This window comes from Giraffa tippelskirchi, chromosome 4 (assembly GCF_054371585.1).
Source record: "Giraffa tippelskirchi isolate mGirTip1 chromosome 4, T2T-mGirTip1v1.2.pri, whole genome shotgun sequence".
In the NCBI taxonomy this organism is placed as follows: domain Eukaryota; kingdom Metazoa; phylum Chordata; class Mammalia; order Artiodactyla; family Giraffidae; genus Giraffa; species Giraffa tippelskirchi.
In genome coordinates this window covers 182,718,604-182,741,055 of record NC_137278.1, presented here as the reverse complement: position 1 = coordinate 182,741,055, position 22,452 = coordinate 182,718,604, and the positions used below count along the sequence as shown (strand labels likewise).

Here is a 22,452-nt window from a genome sequence, read left to right as displayed (position 1 = left end):
TTAAGCCAACTTTTTCACTCTCCTCTTTCACCTTCATCAAGAGGCTCTTTAGTTCTTCTTCACTTTCTGCCATAAGGGTGGTGTGATCTGCATATCTGAGGTTATTGATATTTCTCCCGGCAATCTTGATTCCAGCTTGTGTTTCTTCCAGCCCAGCGTGTCTCATGATGTACTCTGCATATAAGTTAAATAAGCAAGGTGACAATATACAGCCTTGATGTACTCCTTTTCCTATTTGGAACCAGTCTGTTGTTCCATGTCCAGTTCTAACTGTTGCTTCCTGACCTACATACAGGTTTCTCAAGAGACAGGTCAGATGGTCTGGTATTCCCATCTCTTTCAGAATTGTCCACAGTTTATTGTGATCTACACAGTCAAAGGCTTTGGCATAGTCAATAAAGCAGAAATAGGTGTTTTTCTGGAACTCTCTTGCTTTTTCGATGATCCAGCGGATATTGGCAATTTGATCTCTGGTTCCTCTGCCTTTTCTAAAACCAGCTTGAACATCTGGAAGTTCACGGTTCACATATTGCTGAAGCCTGGCTTGGAGAATTTTGAGCATTACTTTACTAGCATGTGAGATGAGTGCAATTGTGCGGTAGTTTGAGCATTCTTTGGCATTGCCTTTCTTTGGGATTGGAACAAAAACTGACCTTTTCCAGTCCTGTGGCCACTGCTGAGTTTTCCAAATTTGCTGGCATATCTAGTGCAGCACTTTCACAGCATCACCTTTGAGGATTTGAAATACATTACCACTGGAGAAACCATAGCATTGACTAGATGGACTTTTGTTGGCAAAGTAATGTCTCTACTTTTAAATATGCTGTCTAGGTTGGCCAAAACCTTCCTTCCAAGGAGTAAGCATCTTTTAATTTCATGGCTGCAGTCACCATCTGCAGTGATTTTGGAGCCCAAAAAAATAAAGTCTGACAGTGTTTCCACTGTTTCCCCATCTATTTCCCATGAAGTGATGGGACCAGATGCCATGATCTTAGTTTTCTGAACGTTGAGCTTTAAGCCAACTTTTTCACTCTCCTCTTTCACTTTCATCAAGAGGCTCTTTAGTTCTTCACTTTCTGCCATAAGGGTGGTGTGATCTGCATATCTGAGGTTATTGATATTTCTCCCGGCAATCTTGATTCCAGCTTGTGTTTCTTCCAGCCCAGCGTGTCTCATGATGTACTCTGCATATACGTTAAATAAGCAGGGTGACAATATACAGCCTTGATGTACTCCTTTTCCTATTTGGAACCAGTCTGTTGTTCCATGTCCAATTCTAACTGTTGCTTCCTGACCTGCATACAGGTTTCTCAAGAGACAGGTCAGATGGTCTGGTATTCCTATCTCTTTCAGAATTTTCCACAGTTTATTGTGATCCACACAGTCAAAGGCTTTGGCATAGTCAATAAAGCAGAAATAGATGTTTTTCTGGAACTCTCTTGCTTTTTCGATGATCCAGCAGATATTGGCAATTTGATCTCTGGTTCCTCTGCCTTTTCTAAAACCAGCTTGAATATCTGGAAGTTCACAGTTCACGTATTGCTGAAGCCTGGCTTGGAGAATTTTGAGCATTACTTTACTAGCATGTGAGAAGAGTACAATTGTGCGGTAGTTTGAGCATTCTTTGGCATTAGTATGAAAACATAATAAAACTGTTATTTTATCACAGATTGGTAAATGATAACTACAATACTAGATTCCCTGTCTGTTTAAAGTGATTTTTGTGTATTCAAGTCATCTGAGAAGCTTTTAAAATACCTTGATGCCGTGGCTGCACCCCAAACCATTTAATTTCTGGGAATACCCAGGCCTTTTTTTTTCTTTTTTTTTTTAAGTTTCCAAAGATTGATTTTAGTACATAGGCCAGCTAATGTTTGTTAACATAAGATATAGAAGATAAGGCATAGAACCTGTTTATCTGCCCACTTACCTTTTTACCTTAGTCTCTTTTGCCCTTTAACCTCAGTGACTTCAAAAGCAGAATTGGAATGTTAAGTCAGTACTTCTCAAATTACACAGTGAATTGGAGTCACCTGGAAATCTTATTTAAAATTCAGAGTGGTAGGGCCTACTCATAGAGTTTGTGATTCAGTAGATGCAGGGTAGAACTTCAGAAATTCCTTGGTGGTGCTGTAGTGTAAGTCCTAGGACTTGACTTTGAGGGATGTTACTTTAGATTGTAATGTTGAAGATTTGCCAGTTTTGAGTTCTTTTTTTGTAGATTATTGTTAAGTCACTTTTCTACCTACTATTCTATGGACTGGATGTTAATTTAGTTCTTATTTCTATGTAGTATGCTTATTCCTCTGTTAGCATTTTCTGTACTAGGTTCTCAGATAAAAAGATAGTGTGGACACAAATACACAGATGACACCACCCTTATGGCAGAAAGTGAAGAAGAACTAAAGAGCCTCTTGATGAAAGTGAAAGAGAGTGAAAAAGTTGGCTTAAATATCAACATTCAGAAAACTAAGATCATGGCATCCGGTCCCATCACTTCATGGCAGATAGATGGGGAAACAGTGGCTGACTTTATTTTTCTGGGCTCCAAAATCACTGCAGATGGTGATTGCAGCCATGAAATTAAAAGACTCTTGCTGCTTGGAAGGAAGGTTATGACCAACCTAGATAGCATATTTAAAAGCAGAGACATTACTTTGCCAACAAAGGTCCATCTAGTCAAGGCTATGGTTTTCCCAGTAGTCATGTATGGATGTGAGAGTTGGACAGTGAAGAAAGCTGAGCACCGCAGAATTGATGCTTTTGAACTGTGGTGTTGGAGAAGACTCTTGAGAGTCCCTTTGACTGCAAGGAGATCCTACCAGTCCATCCTAAAGGAGATTAATCCTGGGTGTTCATTGGAAGGACTGATGTTGAAGCTGAAACTCCAATACTTAGGCCACCTGATGCAAAGAGTTGACTCATTGGAAAAGACCCTGATGCTGGGAAGGATTGGGGGCGGGAGGAGAAGGGGTCGACAGAGGATGAGATGGTTGGATGGCATCTCCGACTAGATGGACATGGGTTTGGGTAAACTCCGGGAGTTGGTGATGGACAGGGAGGCCTGGCGTGCTGCGATTCATGGGGTCGCAAGGAGTTGGACACGACTGAGCGACTGAACTGAACTGAACTGAATTTAAATGCATCGGTAATTAATATCTAACATGTGCCTTTAAATCACTTATAGTTGTGTATTCTGCTGGTTGTAGACATTGTATAATCAAAATAGGCTGCCACTCAATCCCTTTTGGACTATAATTGCTATATTAATTTTAGGTATTTCTTCCTACTTATGTTTTAAATGTTTACCTTTTCTAGTGAGAGTTGACTTGCCGTATTATTTTGAATCTTATGTAAGGTAAAAAGAAACCATGTTATAAGATAAAAGCACCCTAATTATTTTAGTTTACCATTGACTAAATATGAACTGTATGGTGCATAACACTTTGCTTTTTGTGCTGTTTTGTTTTTAAACAGGTTAATAGCTCGTCAGCTTGCTAAAATCCATGCTATTCATGCACACAATGGCTGGATTCCCAAATCTAACCTATGGCTAAAGATGGGAAAATATTTCTCTCTCATTCCCACAGGATTTGCAGATGAAGACATTAATAAAAGGTAGAATTACTTTTTTCATTTGAAATTATGTTTTACATTGTTTTGCTATATATATAGGGTTTCAAAGATAACTGTAAGGTGTGTAAAATCTGATTTTGTTTATCTCTTTGCATTTAAGTAAAATAAGCGTTAATTCATTTGTTCTCAGAAGGCACTACAGAAGTCTGCTTGTCTTCCCCAGTCGGCTCAAAAAAAAAAAATTAGTCCCTGTAAAAGTGGGAAAGTGGGGAGCCAAGAAACAAATATAGAACGTTTATTTGGCAGTAAACATAATATAAAGGTTACTGTTATTGGGTATATTTTTCATAGTGTGACTTGAACATAGAGACCTTTTTAAAGCAATCCTTTCTGTCCAATGGAAAGGTGCTTTGAATGGGCCTAGAGATCTACATTGGGGCAGTGTAGTCATATTGAAGTGTGAAAAGGTTTGGGTTGTTTTAGTGTTTAGTGACTTTTAAAGTCTCATATAATGAGATTGAAAATTCTTTTACTGGAGTCTGAGATTTTGTAGGACTTCAGGTTCAGAGTAACTAAGATATTTCATTTCCTATATTGAAAAATGTGTAAATCAGAATTTAGAATCTAAATTATATAAACAAGTTTTTTTTCTTCCAGTTTTATTGAGGTATAATTGACACACAGCACTGAAAAAGTTTAAGATATACAGCATAATGATTTGACTCATACGTTATGAAATTATTACTGCAATAAGTTTAGTGAACATCTGTCATCTCATAATAAACAAAGACATAGAAAAAAATTTTTTTCCTCGTGATGAGAACTCTTAGGATTTACTTGCTCAACAACTTTGGTGTATAATGTACAGTAGTGTTAAGGGGGCCAGTACTGGCTCTCTGGTGGGCAGAATTGGGTCTGGGGTCAGTGGTTGTGGGGCCACAGATCCTCAGTCTAGTGTGGGCCTGCTGGTGAACAGGGCCCAGGTCCTGGAGCTTCCTGGGCCTAGAGCTGGTCTGCTGTTGGGTGGAGCCAGGTCCTAGGGGCTTTGGCTGCAGGGCCCTGATTCCTCAGAGTAGGTATCAGACCTCCAGTGGGCAGGGTTGGTTCAAGCACAGCTGGCTTTGGGGTCCAGGGTGTCTTGGAAGCTGGTATCACCTTGCTGGTGGGTGGGGCAAGATCCCTGGATGGTTGCCTTAGGGGCCCAAGTTGTCCTAAAACTTTGTCAGCTAGATTGGGGCTGGGTCCTGGTGCCAGTGAGCTAGAGGGAGGATTCCACAGTGGTGCTTGCCAGGACCAGTGTCCTCCTGGTAGAATAAGCTCCAAGACTAGCTGCTGCCAGTGCCTGTGAGCCCAGGGTGAGCTTCATTTGCCTCTTGCCTCTCCAGGAGGCTGTTGGGATCAGCAGGCGGGTGTGACCCAGAGTCCTTTCAGATTACTGCTTCTGCCCTGGATCCCAGAGTATGTGGAATATTGTATATGCACTTTAAGAGTGGAGTCTGTTTCCCACAGCCCTCTGGTTCTCCTGAAAGTGTGCCCTTAAAAAGCCAAATGTTCTAGGAGCCAGCCTTCCCAATGTAGGATTCCTGGGCTAGGGAGCCAGATATGGGGCTTGTCTTCTCTGCATGTGGAGAACTTCTGCAATTGTAATTATCCTCCCATTTGTGGGTCGCCCACCCAGGGGTGTGGGTCTTCACTATACTGCATCTCTGCCCCTTCTACTTGTCTTACTGTGGCTTCTCCATTCTACCTTTAAAAAATCTTTTGTGCTAGTCTTCTGGTCTTTCTCATCATTAGTACCTCTGTTGGTAGTTGTAATTTTGATGTGCCCACTGGAGCAGGTGAGCTCAGTCTTCCTACTTACCATCTTGACTGCTCCTAACAAAGAGAGCACAGTCCTTCTGGGACTCTCTGAAATACTCTGTGACATATGCCTCAGAAACTACACCGAGCATGTTTTTACATAATGTTATTAATACTAGTACAGAAATTGCAAATCTTACTTTGTCTTTACATCTAAAATGTACATGAAGACTTCCACTTTTGTATTCAGGAAGTCTTTAAAAACGACAGAGGTAAGCAGGACCTGTGGATTTTTTTTTCTTGTTTTGTTTTATTTTTATAATTCATTAGGAAAAAATAACTGTATTGTATTAAAGTTGATTATTTTGAAAGATTGACTCACTCTGTGTGTGCTTTGTTTGCACACAGTTTGTCAAACTCTGAATGGACAGGGATATTATACCCTGTAAACTGGGATAGACAGACATCTGAAAGTGTGTCCACGGTGCTGGATATTCAGAAAGTGATCACATAAAAACAAAAAAAATCCACCTGTGAAATAACGATTTTATTGAAAGATTTCAGGAAAGAAATCACTTTAATGAAGATGGCAGTGGTGCAGTGTTGAGAGGCAGTATGATATCGTATGGATTAAGAGTGCAAGACTCTGGAGCCAGACTGCCTGGGATCAAATCTCAGTTGTGCTGTGTAACCTTGGACAAGTTACCTGTTTCCTTTTCTGTAAGATGGAAATAACAAGGGTAGGATGTTTACGTTTTAGGGGTTTTGTGAGGATTGAGTCAGTATATACACATATCTTAGAACATTGCTTGTGCATGTAAGTGCTAAATAAACGTTAGCTGCTATTTTAAAAATTATTATTCAGAGGTTACTTTAAATGCTTGAGGTTAGTGATAAATCTGGAGATGCCCTGTGGTAGATAATGAAGGATCCTTGCCCCAATAGAAAATACACAACTAAAGTATTAAAAATAATTAATATTAAAAATATTTTTCATGTTTCCTTTCATTCCTTTTTGTCTGTACATGATTGTGACTATGTTAATAATCCTTTGAGTCCTATTATTTCCATTCAACTCGGTACTTTTAAAATAAATTCTTGAATAATTACACCATTTTAAAAAGCACATATATGGATCTCTATTGGAAGCTATGTGTAGAAGAGAATGCAGCAATTGGGAGAATAGTGAATAGGCGGATTCATTAAAGTAAACTCTGATACAGACTGTTTATTGTATTGTAAAATGAAAGGGGTAATCTGAGAGACTGTATAGAGAAAGAATGAAGAGAACTTGTCTTGAAGTTTTAGGGAAGAAGAGAAGGCTGCTGCTGCTGCTGCTGCTGCTTAGTCGCGTCAGTCGTGTCTGACTCTGTGCGACCCCATAGACGGCAGCCCACCAGGCTCCCCCGTCCCTGGGATTCTCCGGGCAAGAATACTGGAGTGGGTTGCCATTTCCTCCTCCAGTGCATGACAGTGAAAAGTGAAAGTGAAGTCGCTCAGTCGTGTCCGACTCTCCGCGACCCCATGGGCTGCAGCCTACCAGGCTCCTCCGTCCATGGGGTTTCCCAGGCAAGAGTACTGGAGTGGGGTGCCATTGCCTTCTCCGGAAGAGAAGGCAGAACAGCAGTTTTGTAAGCCTGATGGTTCTATTGAGGAATTAGTAGCAGCACACTATTTTTGTTCCATTGTATTTTTATTATTACAAATATGGCACAATAAATAGTACAGAAAAGAGTACAGGATAAAAAGCCATAATCACCAATCCTTCTTGCCAAACTAACTCTCACCCTTCCCAGTCGAACTACTGAGGCAGTTCTCTGTAAAAATGAATATTCTATGATATGGTTATCATATGATAGTATCATAATGTTTATATGATTGATGATTATCATATAATGATGAGTTGATTTGTCAGCAGTAGATAATATCTGCATGCATGCGTGCGTGCAGAGTCTCTTTAGTCCTGTCTCTCTTTGCGACCCCGTAGCCTGTAGCCCCCCAGGCTTCTCTATCCATGGGATTCTCCAGGCAAGAATACTGGAGTGGGTTGCCATTTCTTCCTCCAGGAGATCTTCTCAAGTCTCCTGCAGCTCTTGCACTGCAAGTGGATTCTTTACTGCTGAGCCACCTGGAAGCCCAAATAATATCTGTTGACTTTCAAATGTGACTTTAGCTAATTTACACTACATTCACCCTTCCAAGCTTGAGATAGACGTTTTAGTTCTTTAATAGACTTATCTTTGTGACTTTAAATACTTAAACTTCTTTTTATTAAACTATGTGTCTTGGTTTCCCCCATCTATAAAATGGAGATAAATAAAACATTGAGAAGAATAGTGTTAGTAAATGTCAGCTGTTAGACATGTATATTCTTCCCTCGCTCTGTTTTGTACTGATACACTTAAGCCCTGCATTTTAGGTGTCTTGTTCAGCTTCTTTTTATTCATACTAAAGTTGTTTATAATGGATTTTCTTTATTTTAATCTTAGAATAATTGGCCTGTTTTAATTCGGAAGTCTGCATTTAAATGGAAAGAACTTATTAAAAATTGACTTTTTGGTATGTGTCAAAATACCAAATTACTATGTCATACACCAGGAAGTAACAGTATTGTAGGTCATTTATATTTCAAAAACAAACTAACTCAGAGAAAAAGAGATCAGGTCTGTGGTTACCAAAGGTGGGATGTGGGGAAGGGGGAATTAGATGAAAGTAGGCAAAAGGTTCATACTTCCAGATATAAAATAAATAAGCACTAGGGATGTAATATACAACATGGTAAAGTAACATTGCTATGTTATATATGAAAGTTGTTAAGAGTAAAACATGTGTTCTCATTACAAGAGAAAAATATTTCTTTTTATTTTGTATCTGTATGAGATGATGCATACTTACTAACCTTATTGTAGTAATCATTTCTTTATGTATGTAAGTCAAATTTTATTTTGTACACCTTGTGTGTGTCAAGTATATCTTAAAACTAGAAGGAAAATATTTAAGTTGTGTATGACCAAAAAGGAAGAAAAAGGTTTTATTCCTTAGGGAAACTTAAAAAAACATGTTGTCATTAATATAAATAAGATATGACTTTTTTTTTTTTTTAAACTGAAAGGTTCTTAAGTGATATCCCAAGCTCTCAGATTCTTCAGGAAGAAATGACTTGGATGAAGAAGATTCTTTCTAACCTGGGCTCACCTGTTGTGCTTTGCCATAATGACCTGTTGTGTAAGAATATAATCTACAATGAGAAACAAGGTAGGTATCTGACTTTAGCAGTAAGTAAAGTTTTTTTTCTTTGTGTTTATAACAGTCCTTTGATCTTTGTATCAATAAATAAATTTAATACAAATGTAAGGGTTAAAAACATATGAAGACTGAAGTGTTTTCTTTTGGTTACAAAATCATGGTAACTCTGCTATATTAGGAATATATATTTTCTGCATAGTTGTATAAAATATGTTTCTTAGAATTGGTTTATTAGAAATAGTTTTTGGTTTCTGTTAGAGTTTTAAGTGAAAAATGATGACATGACTGTTTATAAATTTAATTGTAAATATTTGATAATTCATGGTTTGAAAATGCACCTGCTTGTAATGAAGGTTATTGAAAAACCAACTGACATTGCACTGTTTTATAAATATAGTAATGTTCTGAGTGTTGGGAGGAGACAGCAGTATTAAAAACAAATGTGTCCAGGTTTCCTATTACCTGTTTATTTTACTGACTTGTTAGATATTTTGATGCTAAGGAAATAAGCCGCAGATGGAGGAAATTTTATTTGTAGTTGCTGAAATTTTATCTACTGAAGTAATAATCAAGACACTTTAGTAAATTGTCTTAACATTTTTTGAGGAGGACAGTGATACATTTTGGTGAAATGTTTTTGGGGATTGTTTTTATCTTGCTGTATTCAAATTCTCTTATGTTTTCATATTTAAGAAACACATGATTGTATAATATTATTGGATAAAGTGGTTTGAGGTTTGGTTGCTAAAATGGTAGCTGCCCTTCAGTATACTACACTGAAATTTAAAAGACACAATTTTGGTTGAAAGATTAGTGTTAATTCAAAAAGTCTGTTTGAAACTTTGAAGCTATTGCATTTTGTAGGAAACCAGTTTTGAAGATAAGAATTACAGTTGGAAGATTATTTTGAATTACAAGTGTGCTATTTGAAGATACTGAAGCCAAAGAATTCTGATTAAGTGGTCATATTATGTCAAATTACTATTTATGACCATTCTTATCAAATTATAAGTTGAGACTGTTCTAATGCAAAAGCTTATAATATTTATAACTGACTTCAACTTGAAGAAAAACAAAGAACACTGTCAAGGATGGTAGACTGAAGCACATATTTTGAAAAACATGCTTAAGTCCCTTTTATATTTGATGTTTTAATCTGGATTAGAGAGTCTATTTAAAAAAAATTTTTGAACTAACATCTCTATTTTGAATGTCTTGAAGTCTGTGGAATAATTTTTTTAAAAACTTCCAGTGTACCCTAAAACATTAAGTACTTGACAGTGTCCTTTAATTTATTGTTATCCATTTATTACCTATAATTGTTATAGTATATATGTACTACATTGTATAATAGTAACCAAATCTCAATGCCATTTGTAAAACAAGAATATTAGTTATTCATTAAAGCAATGTATTATCTTTTAAGTTCAGTGCAAGATCTAGTAACACATTATATTATATAATAGAATTTCAAGTAAGGGCCTTCATCTTACATTTGAAGTGGACACTCAGCTTTATTTTTAACTGCAAGTTAATTAAGAGAATCTGTTATTTCCTTTAGAATATAATTTTAACTTTTCACATTTTTATTTTATAAGTTTCTTTTGCATATTCATTTCACCAAACAAACTTAATTTATATCTAAAATAAAAGGGACCAAAAAAATCAGATTACTATGTCTTAGGTATAAAACATGAATTTTTACTTTTTTATTTAACTAGTTGGCTATCTAAACTACTGATTAGTGATAAGAAAAGTTCTCCTATTTTCAAATAAAATATTTATGCTTCATCCTGGCTTTAAAAGTTCAAACTTCTTGTCATTTTTTGTTTTACCAGGAGTTACCTAAATTATACTTTGGTGTGTAATTTTTCTTCCCTACATTGAAGAATAAAACTCACAGTTTAACAAGTATAAATATGTTGATACAGTTTTTAGAGTTTGCCCTTTGTCATAAGAGTCTGTTATGTACCATTTGTTTCTTCTTGTCTTTGTGGTTATGTTTGTGTGTTAGTTATGAAGATATTCTGTTATTTGCTTACAATGTTTTTTTTTTTTCTTCTTACGGATGGTTTTATACTGTTCATTAGGAAGGCTACTTTGGACTTTGCAGCATCCATTAAAAAAATCAATTTCTATGTGATTAGTTGATACATAAGCATTAAGAAAACATGGTTGGAATGTTATTCAGGTAAAATCTGAAACTCATGAAAATGTGGCAAGAAGCTTGTTTTAATTTTTTATCATCTTATTCTGCTATTATCTTACTTGTTTCAAATTAGGAGCTAATGGTTTTGAAGTAATGTGATTATGACATATTGTCTTTAGTTATAAGGAGAAGTAACTTGCCTCATACTTTTAAAAAAGGTAAATTATATAAATTTAGTGAATTTAATAAGCAAAGAATATATGTATTTGAGCTGTAGCATAGCATTAGTACTTACAATTGTACTATCAGGAGGCTCATTGAAATTAGAAACATGGACTGCAGAGTTCTTTAACTTGTTGCCTTGTAGCATCTGAAATCCCAAGTTTTAAGTCTTTCAGAATTAAAATGGTTTCTACATAGAGTAAATGATTAAGCTACATGTTATGTTCACAAATGCGTTTGATTTGTTACCACTTGTTAAGTTGTTCATGTGATTAGAGCTCAGGGCTTCACCATTTTGTACCCACCTATTGATATATAAAGCAATAAAATATAGTGTATTTCAGACCCTTAATTTCTTGAAAGTACAAATTTTAAACTTCATGAATGTATATTGGGTCATCTTGGCCTCTGCATGTACTTTTCAGCTATAATAACTTAGATTTTTGTATAGTATAACTAGATTAAAAATCTCTTAAGTAACTCTTATCAGCAGATATATTACTCTTAAAAGAGTAATCAGACTCTTAAGTAACTTTAAAGAGAAGTCAAAAGGAATATAGATTTTGGAACCAAGCACTCTTGTGTGCAGATCCCTGCTCAACCACATATGGAAGTGGTATTAAAGAAGTCATTTTTATCTCTTCATTAAGTGTTTATATTTAATCCTTTACTGTCTGCACCAGAATCACCTAGGATACTTGGGGAAAATGTAGGTATCTGGCCTCCATCCAAGACCATCTGAACAAAAATTTTTATGGTTGGGCTTAAGACTGTAGGAGTGCTGCTTATACTGTTGATAGTCTAGAATTTTGATTTGCTCTGTTTGAGACTAGAGATAATAGCTATCCAGATGGTTCCTGACAAGATTTTAGATGAGGCATATAACACATATTGCACCAGACTAGGTACTTAACAGCTCTCAGTTGCAACTATTATACTGTGATAAGAGTTGGCAAACTGTAAGGAGCTTTCTGTAAGGAGCTATGTAGTACATACTTCAGACTTTTCATCCCATATTATAGTCTCTGTTTCCACTATTAAGCTCTGTGTTGTGGCACAAACACAGCCATATATTGTTAGGCACTGGGTTGAATTTGGCTTGAGAACACATTGTTTGCCAACCCCTGTATTATGTTCATAGGAGATGTATTATACAAAGTGTATGTGATTCTGAAAAAGTAAGAATGCTAACTATAAGCCAGAAGGATTTATGGCTTAGTGGTATGAGATGACAGTTCAGATTGTCTTTAAATGCAATTTACAGATTTTATCTTGACTATAATTTGAGTGACTAATTTAAAGTTAAAAATGTATATATATGTGTATGTGTGTTGTACTTATTCATACGCACACAGACACAAACAGACTATGAGCACTCTGCAGTTTGTAGGCATTTTCACCTGCGAATGTTACAGGAACTGGTAGGTATCACAGAAGAAATCCTGCTTCTACTTGTTTTCATCATGTCAGTTGACAGGACTCAGGAATATGGGAGAAGAGTAAGCTTCCTTTCTGAAGTTGATGGTAGCTGTCAAGATTTTTGAAATGTTAGTCAGTGCCAGGAATTAGGTGGTTGGTAAGACAGCATCCCATTCCTTGGCTTCAGTGAAATGACATCTTAAAAAGGTAAGAAAAGTATACTTAATGGTATGATGATAGAATTTGTTATATAATGATAAAACCAAAAGCAGTGACTCTTGCTCCATAACTGTAAGATAAGACTTATCAGTCTTAAGTTAATCAGCAATTAATTAAAAAGAATTTATACTAAGTGGAATTTCAATATTGGTTATTAATTGATTTCAAATCTTGTATTTTAATTTCAACTAATCCTTTAACTGCTGACAGAAGTAATCGCTAAAGCTTTTGAGTTTGTCCTCTCATGTCTTGATCCTCTGTCAGAATGTTTACTAGTAGCTGTTTTGTTTCTTCTTTTCCCCCATTCATAAAGCGAAATTCGCTCAGTCGTGTTCTACTCTTTGCGACCCCATGGACTGTAGAGTCCATGGAATTCTCCAGGCAAGAATACTGGAGTGAGTAGCCTTCCCTTTATCCAGGGCATCTTCCCAAACCAGGGATCAAACCCAGGTCTCCTGTATTGCAGGCGGATTCTTTACTAGCTGAGCCACCAGGGAAACCCCCCATTCATAAGAACTTCATAAAAAGCTTAAGACCTAATATGTAACTTTAAATGGCTGCCATTGACTATTTTTTTTCTGTCAGCAAATGCAGGAAGCTAATGTATAACTATTTAAGGAAACAAAGCTTTTTGGGGGAATTACAGAGTAAGCTAGGTTTTTCTTCAGAGTTTTAAACAATATAAATAGAAAATGGGTGAGTCACCATTCATAGTCATTTGATTGGCTCTAAATCTTACTCGCTTTATTATTATTCATGAAAAAGCATTGTTGTGGTTATTTTATTGATTTTTAACAAGAGGTTTTTTTTGTTAGTTTTATTTTTAAATTAAAATTTGTTATTGTATTTGTTAGCAAATATTTTCCAGGGTAGAATTATTATGAAGGATAGTCTTAACCTTGTTTTACCTTGTAGTCTAAATCACTATTTAGCATAAAATAAAATATCCCTAAATCACATAATGAAAAACTTAAATGGACTGTTAAAACTTGAACTATTAATATTAAGGAAGAGCTACCTAAAATAGTTACTAGTTTAGAATTTTTTCTTTACTCATACATTAACTTCTACTGTATGTTCAACCATATGCTTGAATAAGAATGTCAGAAATGCCATACTTTGTTCCTTAGTGTTTCATACTTATCTCCCCTGCCCCCATTTAAACATGTGTTATCACTGTGTCTGAGCATTCTCTGCACAACCTCCATTTATTAATATTTCACTAGGATTTGACTACTTCCTGTGTGCTAGGGTTTGCTCTGTGGATTGCACGAAGAAAGGTGGAAGGGACCTGCTGCCCCTCCTACTGCCCCTCCAGGAAATGATGGAGGAGTCAGATAAGAAAACGGATGTTTACATTCAGAACCATGAGTGCTGTGGTGAAGATGTACATGTCCAGGGTAAAGTTACTGGACGTCAGAGAAAGAGATGAAGGGAAACTTTCCCAGAATAGAATACTTCCTTTTTCTGCCTAAGAGAGAAAACATTTTGCCAACTTGAGTGTAATTGTGGTTACTTTTTCTCTCTTCTCTTCCTCCCTTACATAACACTGTAGAGCAAGTAGGGTGAATTGGAAACATTTTCAGATTCTCATATTGGTTAGTTTGCTTTTAATCCTTTTTTCCTTAACAACAACAAGTAAAGGAGTCCAAATGAATGCATCATGTGAATTATATAGCCTTAGTTAATTAACTTTTTTTGGTTTTAAAGTACTTTAAATATTGTTTAAACTGTACTGAGATTTGAACCATTTATTTAACTCAGTAAGAGTGGACTTCATTACTGTGAAAATAAACATAGTAATAAAAAGAAAAAGTAGCTTTTGAAAAAACAAGATAGTTGTGCCATATGAGCTATTAGTTATTAATAGTGATGTGGATGTTTCTCTAAATAAATTGGAAATTTTAGAATTCAGAAGTTAAATTTGTAGAAGAAAAAGGTTCAGGGTATTTGTTTTTTTTTTCTTGTAGGAAAGCATTTTCCAGTAATTTGATTTTTCTGGCACCCAAAATAAGGAAAGCAGGCCTCTTTAATTCTACTTTGTTGCAGAAGATTAAATTTAAGGTTGAGTTCCACTTTGTTTGCAGTAGTTTGAAAAGAATAGTTAATGCAGATTAAAAAAAAATTTTTTTTCCTTTTAAGCTTTGTGTCTTGTAAAATGTGAGTTTGCCAAATTTTCTTCATCTGCTACAGATTAGGTATGCCATTGTTGCTGCCATGTGGCGGCGCACCCGTGCTTCTTAAACGCACTGACTGGAGGTTTATCGCATCACTTGTTCACATGCACGGAGCCTGGTAACAGCCTCATCTGTATCTTGTTAGCTTCATTTTCTTATTTTTAAAATTTCATTATTTATAAACTCAACATAGCATTTAAAAATAAAGGCTAGTTTTAATGAATTAATGCTACTACAAAAAGTCATTGCTAAAATTTTCATACTGAAACAGATTTTAACTTTTGTTAAAATGATCTATGCTTTTTATTTAAATTGTGTATATACTCTATAAGCAGGCATATTTTACCTGCTGTTTTATTTATATTTGCCAAATTCTAAATATGATTTTGAAAATTGAAATTGAAGCTTTTGTTTATGTGGCTAAAGTAAGCTTCAGGACTGGGCTGTGTATTTTTATTGGCATGTAACAGTTTGTATGAGCTCTACAAGAATTTGTGTCTAAAGAGCTAAAACAATCAACAGCTGTAATTTGAAAAATTGTTTATTAAAATTGTTTGGTTGACTCAGTAAGACAACTTGGTAAATCCTCTGGAATCCTCATATTTTGAAGTCTGGGTGGGTAGATAGGTATTTCCCAAATCATTATGTTTGTCTCTTTCATCCTAATCTTTTTAAACTGTCATTTTTTTTCTCTTTAAAGTAATGTTTATTGTAAAGAATAAAGGAAAAAAGGTCACTTGTCTACCGTCTGAAATGAAACCAGTAAAAATATTTTGTTTTGGTTTATTTCCACCATCTTTTTTCCCCTATGTATTATGTTTCTTTTTTTTTTTCCTTCTCTCCTCAAGCATATTTTAATAATTTGGATCACTGTGTTTACTATTTTGTATCTTTTGTCATATAACATTTGTAACTCTCCTGGCCATTAAATAATTTTTGAAATGAAATTTTTATCATGGCTGCAAAGTATTTTGTCATAATGGTGGTCTTTACCCTGTCATTCCTAAGGGTACCTAGAAGAAAATTTTTAAATATATTCTGACTTTTCATTTTGCAACATATTATTGGTGAAGTAATTTGGGTAAAGCTTGTTGTGTCCTCCCAATCTGCAGGTTAGTAAAGTGATTTGGTTAACTTTAAGACTTTCTGTGGGATAGTTTTTGTTTCTTCAAGAATATAAATTGGTTGAGTTGCAATGGTTTATGTAGTCACCAGCTCTTAGAAACCTTATTTTGTCAATATGCATATAGATTTTGGTAACTGGACTTTAATACTTTGATGATCTCACTTCTTTTACTCTAGACTTGACTATTATTTATGAAAGTTTTGAATTATATATTAAATGCAATTATATATATATATTTTTGCTTTTGTGTAAAATACTCCACTTGCTATTACATTTTTTTGGTCATACAATACTCTTTTTCTGAGTTGGAATATGATCAACATACAGTCCAAGATTAAACATATAAATTTATAGCAACACGTGGTAGTTAAAAGGCTCTTTCATCTGGGAAAAGCCAGTGTATTTAAACCAGAAGTTTAATTTATTACCTCAGCTTGATGTTTTAAAAGATAGTGTAACTAGACATATGCTCTGTATTTTCTCAATATCAGCAGCTTAGAAACTATTCTTATAGCCACCTGTGTTCATGTATCCATTTTAACTGTTGAGCCTTTTGAGTTTGTGATCCCCTGGTGTAGACAGTGACCCATTTTGATTTTTTTTTCTTAATGTTTCTCTCGCTCTCTCTCCCTCCCTCCCTCCCTCTCTCTCTCTCTGTCTCTCTCTCCCTCCCTCTCTTTTCCTCATCTGTCTTTTAAAAAATAGGACCTATATCTGTGTTGAGCCAAATCATCTAACTAATACTCAATATTCAAAGATGAAGTTTCCTAAGCAGGAGTTTGTCCCTTGGGTGAATGGAACAGGATAGTTTGAAGAATTATAATAAAATTTGCATATATATCTATATAAAGCACTAATTTAGAATAGGAATCTTTTTAGTTTCTGTAAAAATTTCTCAAAAAGAAAAAATAGCTCACCTTTGTTCCTTTTAAATGATAAAATGACCACCTTAATGCTGCTCAAGAAGGCTATTGGAAATCTTAATTATGTAGCATTTCAAGAATATTTAAGAGTTTGATAGCAACTGTCAACTTAGGGGGGTCTGTTAATCAGCAAGTTTATAACTTAAGTGCAAGACTCACAGAATTCAAACCTTTGAAAGTCTATGTATTTTTTCCATCTGTAAACTCACTGTTGGAATATATATTAATTTTTTGAGAAAATTGCATAAATGATTGTTTCCAAAGGTAGTTTTCATTTCTAACTAAACTTGAATTTTTAAGTAACTGATGCCCCCATGTGGTTAAAGACATATTTGCTTTTGTTTGAATGTGGAGAATGACTGTATTTTTTGACTTTTATTTAGTATAGTGGACATTGATGTCCACAAAGAAGCTGTTGACCTATGTATGTAATTTGAATTTTGTAAAGCTCATTGCCATAAAATTCACAGCCTTACCCTGTATTGTCTCAGAAGTGCATGTAACCAAGCACGTACAATGAGACAAAATATTGGAAGCTATTTAATTATAAATAGCATAGGGATTTTCTTATCCTATATGTGATTTCTTATGTCTTTGTTTTTGTGTCTCACATAGGTGATGTACAGTTCATTGATTATGAATATTCTGGATACAACTACCTGGCATATGATATTGGAAATCATTTCAATGAATTTGCAGGTAAAATCCAGCAGAGAACATGTTCCTCTAGTGGGGTAGCATATATGACTTTGAAAGGATGCTTTTAGAATTTTTTTTTTTTCCTTCTTTACAGAAGATCAACTTGGGGGTAGGAGCAACAATTTTTATTTTCTTCATGACCATTTTGGTTTTTCTTTATTATTGGAGGAAAGAAATGATGACCTCTTCCTTAATTTCTTAAGGAAAATAAGAGAAAAATAATGATTGTGGCTTCTGTTAAGAATTGACATAATTGCTTCATAAATCTCATCTAATTTCTTCTACACACAATCCATATTCTCATTTTACAAATGAGTAAAGTAATTCACCAAGGTCATGGTAAAATGCAGAGAACTAAGATTTGAAACCAACTTTTTTTTATCATTTAAAGGCCTTTGCTGTTTCCATTGTATGTGAGTGAAAGTCGCTTAGTGGTGTTCAACTCTTTGCAACTCCGTGGACTATACAGTCCATGGACTATACAGTCCATGGAATTCTCCAGGCCAGAATACTGGAGTGGGTAGCTGTTCCCTTCTCCAGAGGATCTTCCCAACCCAGCGATCAAACCCAGGTCTCCTGCAATGCAGGTGGATTCTTTACCAGCTGAACCACCAGGGAAGCCCTAATGGAGAATTCCATGGTCAGAGGAGCCTGGCAGGCTACAGTCCATGGGGTCATAAACAGTTAGACACAGCTGAGTGACTTTGACTTTCCATTGTATACCTGGGCATTTCGAATGTCATCTAACTAAAAAGCTCAAGAATTTATTTCTTTGTCTATAGGAAAGGAGAGTAGTTATGCATAAAAAGAGTTATCACCATGTTAGTATTGCTGAGGATACAAAAGAGGAAGCTTCAGTGATCTTAATATGATTTTGTATAGAAAAAAATTGAAAAAGATAGAATTTGGATATGCAAATAGAAAGGAGGGCACTGCAGGAAGAAGGAAGAAATCTTCAAGGTGAATATACCTATTCCCGTAGGATATAAAATCTGTGAAGGAGAATAGAGGATTATAAGACCGGAGAAGTAAGTTTGGGTCAGCTTAGGATCAACGTGAATGCTAGGCAAAATACTAGGAACTAGATCAGTATTTTTCAAACTGCACATCATGAGATCAGATGTGTAGGGGAATTAATTAAAGCAAATAATGCAAAAGAAATAGAAAATATCAGAATTGGAAGGTGTAGTTAGGGTAAATATTGTTTCATGAAATTTAGTATCAGGTGCATGTGTAAGGCTTCAGTATAAAAATGTATTTGTGGTTTTCACTGGTGGTCCAGTAGTTAGGACTCCGTGCTTCCAGTGTAGGGGGTGCAGGTTCAATGCCTGGTTGGGGAACTAAGAGCCCACATGCTGCGTGGCCGAAAAACAAAAAATATAAAGTCTATCCACTTAAAAAAATATATTTGTTACTTTGGGAATAATGGTTAAAGAAGCTTTAGAGCCACAGTTCTAGAAAATGCTCTAGATGCTAGTGTGCATAAGAATCATAATAATCTCCTGAGGTACTGAGGTAAATGAAGATTTGTGACACCTGATGGTAGGTGGTTTAGGCTTCACATTTTGAGGAAAAATTGAGGCAGTGAAAATTGATTATGGTGATCAACTGTATTGTGTATTAGAATTTAGGAATATGATTGGTTTATTATTTTAATAAATGCTATTTACTTAATAATATCTAGTGTTTCAGTGAAAAATGGAGACATTTAATAATTTTTTTCTGAAAAAGAATAGGTAGATGGTGCACATTATTAAAGTAGACAGAAGATATGTCATGTGCTTTAAAAAATCTCAGTGTACTTTTCTATTTTAGGTGTGAGTGATGTAGACTATAGTCTTTATCCAGATAGAGAACTACAGGGCCAGTGGCTGCGTTCTTACCTTGAAGCATACAAAGAATATAAGGGTTTTGGGACTGAAGTTACTGAAAAGGAAGTAGAAATACTCTTCATTCAAGTCAATCAGTTTGCTTTGGTAAGTTTAAATTTAATTAATTAATGAAAGGTTCTTGATACAGTGTTAATAGCTTAAAAAAAGTTTTCCATCATTTTTCAAGCAGTTCCCATTTTGAGTTTTGTGAATTTGTTAATTGTTTAAAATAATGACAAAACAGGAGTGTTTAAAATTCCCCCACTGTAATGCTTTTGAGGACAAAGATTTGATTTCATTCACTACTGTATCCCCAGCCCCTAGAACAGTAATGCCCAACTACAGGTTAAGTGCTCAATCAAATTATTTGTTCAATGAATGGATTTGAGTTAGAGTTAGGATTAAAGTGTGAAGCACTTTTTTAAAATACCGAATTCTCTTTCTTTATGTTATAAAAAACATAATCAAGAATAGATTTATGAGAAATGAGATTATTTCCAGAATACATGTAATCATCACATGAACTTATCATGTTAACATGATTAAAAGTAGATCGGAAGAACCAGTAGAATTGTGTTCATAACTGCACAGTATTTTGTCTTCATGACCTTCTTTTGATAAGCAGTTATTTCCCACATCTTTGGTGTTTTAATGCTCTATTATTTTCAAGACCCACCTCTCTTTCCTCTAAATGCATCTACTTTTTTAAAATTTAATTCATTTAAATTATCTTCTGAGAATGACATAATGCCATTAGAATGAGCTTTCAGCTAAGGTGTTGAGACAAATTGAATATTGGGTTGCAGTTCTTTTAGCTACTATGTCTTTTTAGGTTTAATACAATTCTCTACAATTGACATGGGAATTATTTGCTATGTAGTCTTTACAAATAGACCCTAATGGTGGCTCATGGGTGTACTGTTTCCATAGTATTAAAAGTAACATTTCTCCAGAGCCATTCAAAATACATCTTGAGAGGTTGCTCTGAAATGTGACTTCTTTACCTACTGTTCTGATGACATTATAACATGCTCTAATTCTAATGTTCTGATACCTGCTGCTGCTGCTGCTAAGTCGCTTCAGTCGTGTCCAACTCTGTGCAACCCCATAGACGGCAGCCCACCAGGCTCCGCCGTCCCTGGGATTCTCCAGGCAAGAACACTGGAGTGGGTTGCCACTTCCTTCTCCAGTGCGTGAAAATGAAAAGTGAAAGTGAAGTTGCTCAGTTGTGTCCGACTCTTCACAACCCCATGGACTGCAGCCTACCAGGCTCCTCTGTCCATGGGATTTTCCAGGCAAGAGTACTGGAGTGGCTTGCCATTGCCTTCTCCGGTTCTGATAACATTAGGACATTAATGACATGCTTTCCAGTTGGCCCTAGGATGCCTACTGTTTCTATTTATTCTTTTTTAAGCATAATCTTAAAGTAGAAAATATAGGATTTTCTTAACAATAATGGCATAATTGCTAAATCCAGTTAAAACTCTTAAGTCTTTATCTTACTTGATCTGTCCATAGCATTTGACAGTATATTTTCCCATTGATTCCAGTTTTTTATTTGTTAATTTTTGTGGTACCATTTTTCCTTGGTTTTTCTCTTTTGTGCTCTCCTGCTTGTCTGCTTCTCTGGCTCTTCTTTCTTCTTACTCTTCCTTTAATTCTCTTGCATTATGGTGTTTCCTAGTGTTAGAATTTTGGGCTCTGCCCCATTTTCTTTTTTTTTTGGCAGTGTCACACAGCTTGTGGGATTTTAGTTCCCTGACCAGGGATTGAACCTGGGGCCTTAGCAGTGAGAGTGCCTAGTCCTAGTCACTGGACTACCAGGGAATTCCCTACTTTATATACTCTTATTGAGTGATCTAGTTCCCTGGCTTTTACTGCCCTTTCTCTTAATGATCCCAAGTTGAGTTTTCTACCACTGTCAAGCTCCAGATCTGGACTGTGTGTCTCCAGGGTCCTATTAGTGTTTAACCACAATGTGTCCAAACTTGAATTTTATTTTCGGCATCCTGTCCTGTTTCTCGTTATTTATTCTTTACTGTACTGTCTTGAGTTAATTAAAATGATGTGCATTCTGTTGCTGTATTCTGAAACCAAGAGAAAAGGAATTATCTTTCAAGTGTTCCTCTTTTCACACATTGTCTATTTTCAGGTTCTTCTTTTTTTTTATTCCTGAGATTCTGTCAGTTCCAACCCTTTTCTCCTTAATTGCATGACCTATGATTAAGGACTTAATCTCTCACCTATGTTAGTCTTTACTTGTCTCTTCACCTCTAGGTTTTTTCTGTCTGTAATTCATACTGTACATTTTAAAAGTGATCTTTCTAATAACTAGAATCTAATTTATGAATCTGATTGTGTCACTTTTCTACTTTATGGCTCCCCATGACTTACAGAGTGAAATCCAAATGATAGCATCTACAGATTTTCTTATTTCCCACTGTATTTCTCACATCTCACTTCCTCCTCTAGCAGAGTCATCATGTTTTCTAAACACTCCAAGGTGTTTTAAGCCTCTATGCTTTTGTATAGATTATTTCTTTCTACCTAGGATGCCCTTTTCCCTGCATTTTCTGGCAAGTTCCTCTTATTCCTTATGGTTGTGTCTTAAAAACTCTTTCCTCCTCCTTCCTTGATCACTTGTCATGAAGAAGACAGCACTGACATACATTATAAGGCTTTTTGATAAGGGAGGAAAAGAGGTTTGAGTTATAAGATCGAGGTGTAGATGTTTTAAATAAATAAATGGTTATGTGAAAGTCACTCAGTCATGTCTGACTCTTTGCAACCCTGTGGACTATACAGTCCATGGAATTCTCCAGGCCAGAATACTAGAGTGGGTAGCCTTTCCCTTCTCTAGGGCATCTTCCCAACCCAGGGATCAAACCCAGGTTTCCTGCATTGCAGGCAGATTCTTGACCAGCTAAGCCACCAGGGAAGCCCCAAAATAAATGGTTGGTAAATGTTTATTCCTCAGGGCATGGTCAGACTTTTAAATATTAAAAGACTTCACTTGTTATTGATT

The 22,452-nt window shown here is 35.6% G+C and overlaps 1 protein-coding gene across 2 annotated transcripts in view; it reads left to right on the top strand.

Moving 5' to 3' along the window:
• ETNK1 (ethanolamine kinase 1) overlaps positions 1–22,452 on the top strand; it is a 57,135-nt gene that overhangs the window by 25,333 nt on the left and 9,350 nt on the right. For both annotated transcript variants that reach the window (XM_081595990.1, XM_081595991.1), the window contains exons 3-6: positions 3,478–3,618; positions 8,489–8,631; positions 17,473–17,556; positions 19,372–19,532. In XM_081595990.1, the coding sequence (XP_081452116.1) occupies positions 3,478–3,618; positions 8,489–8,631; positions 17,473–17,556; positions 19,372–19,532 (529 nt within the window). The remainder of the gene's footprint in view (positions 1–3,477; positions 3,619–8,488; positions 8,632–17,472; positions 17,557–19,371; positions 19,533–22,452) is intronic.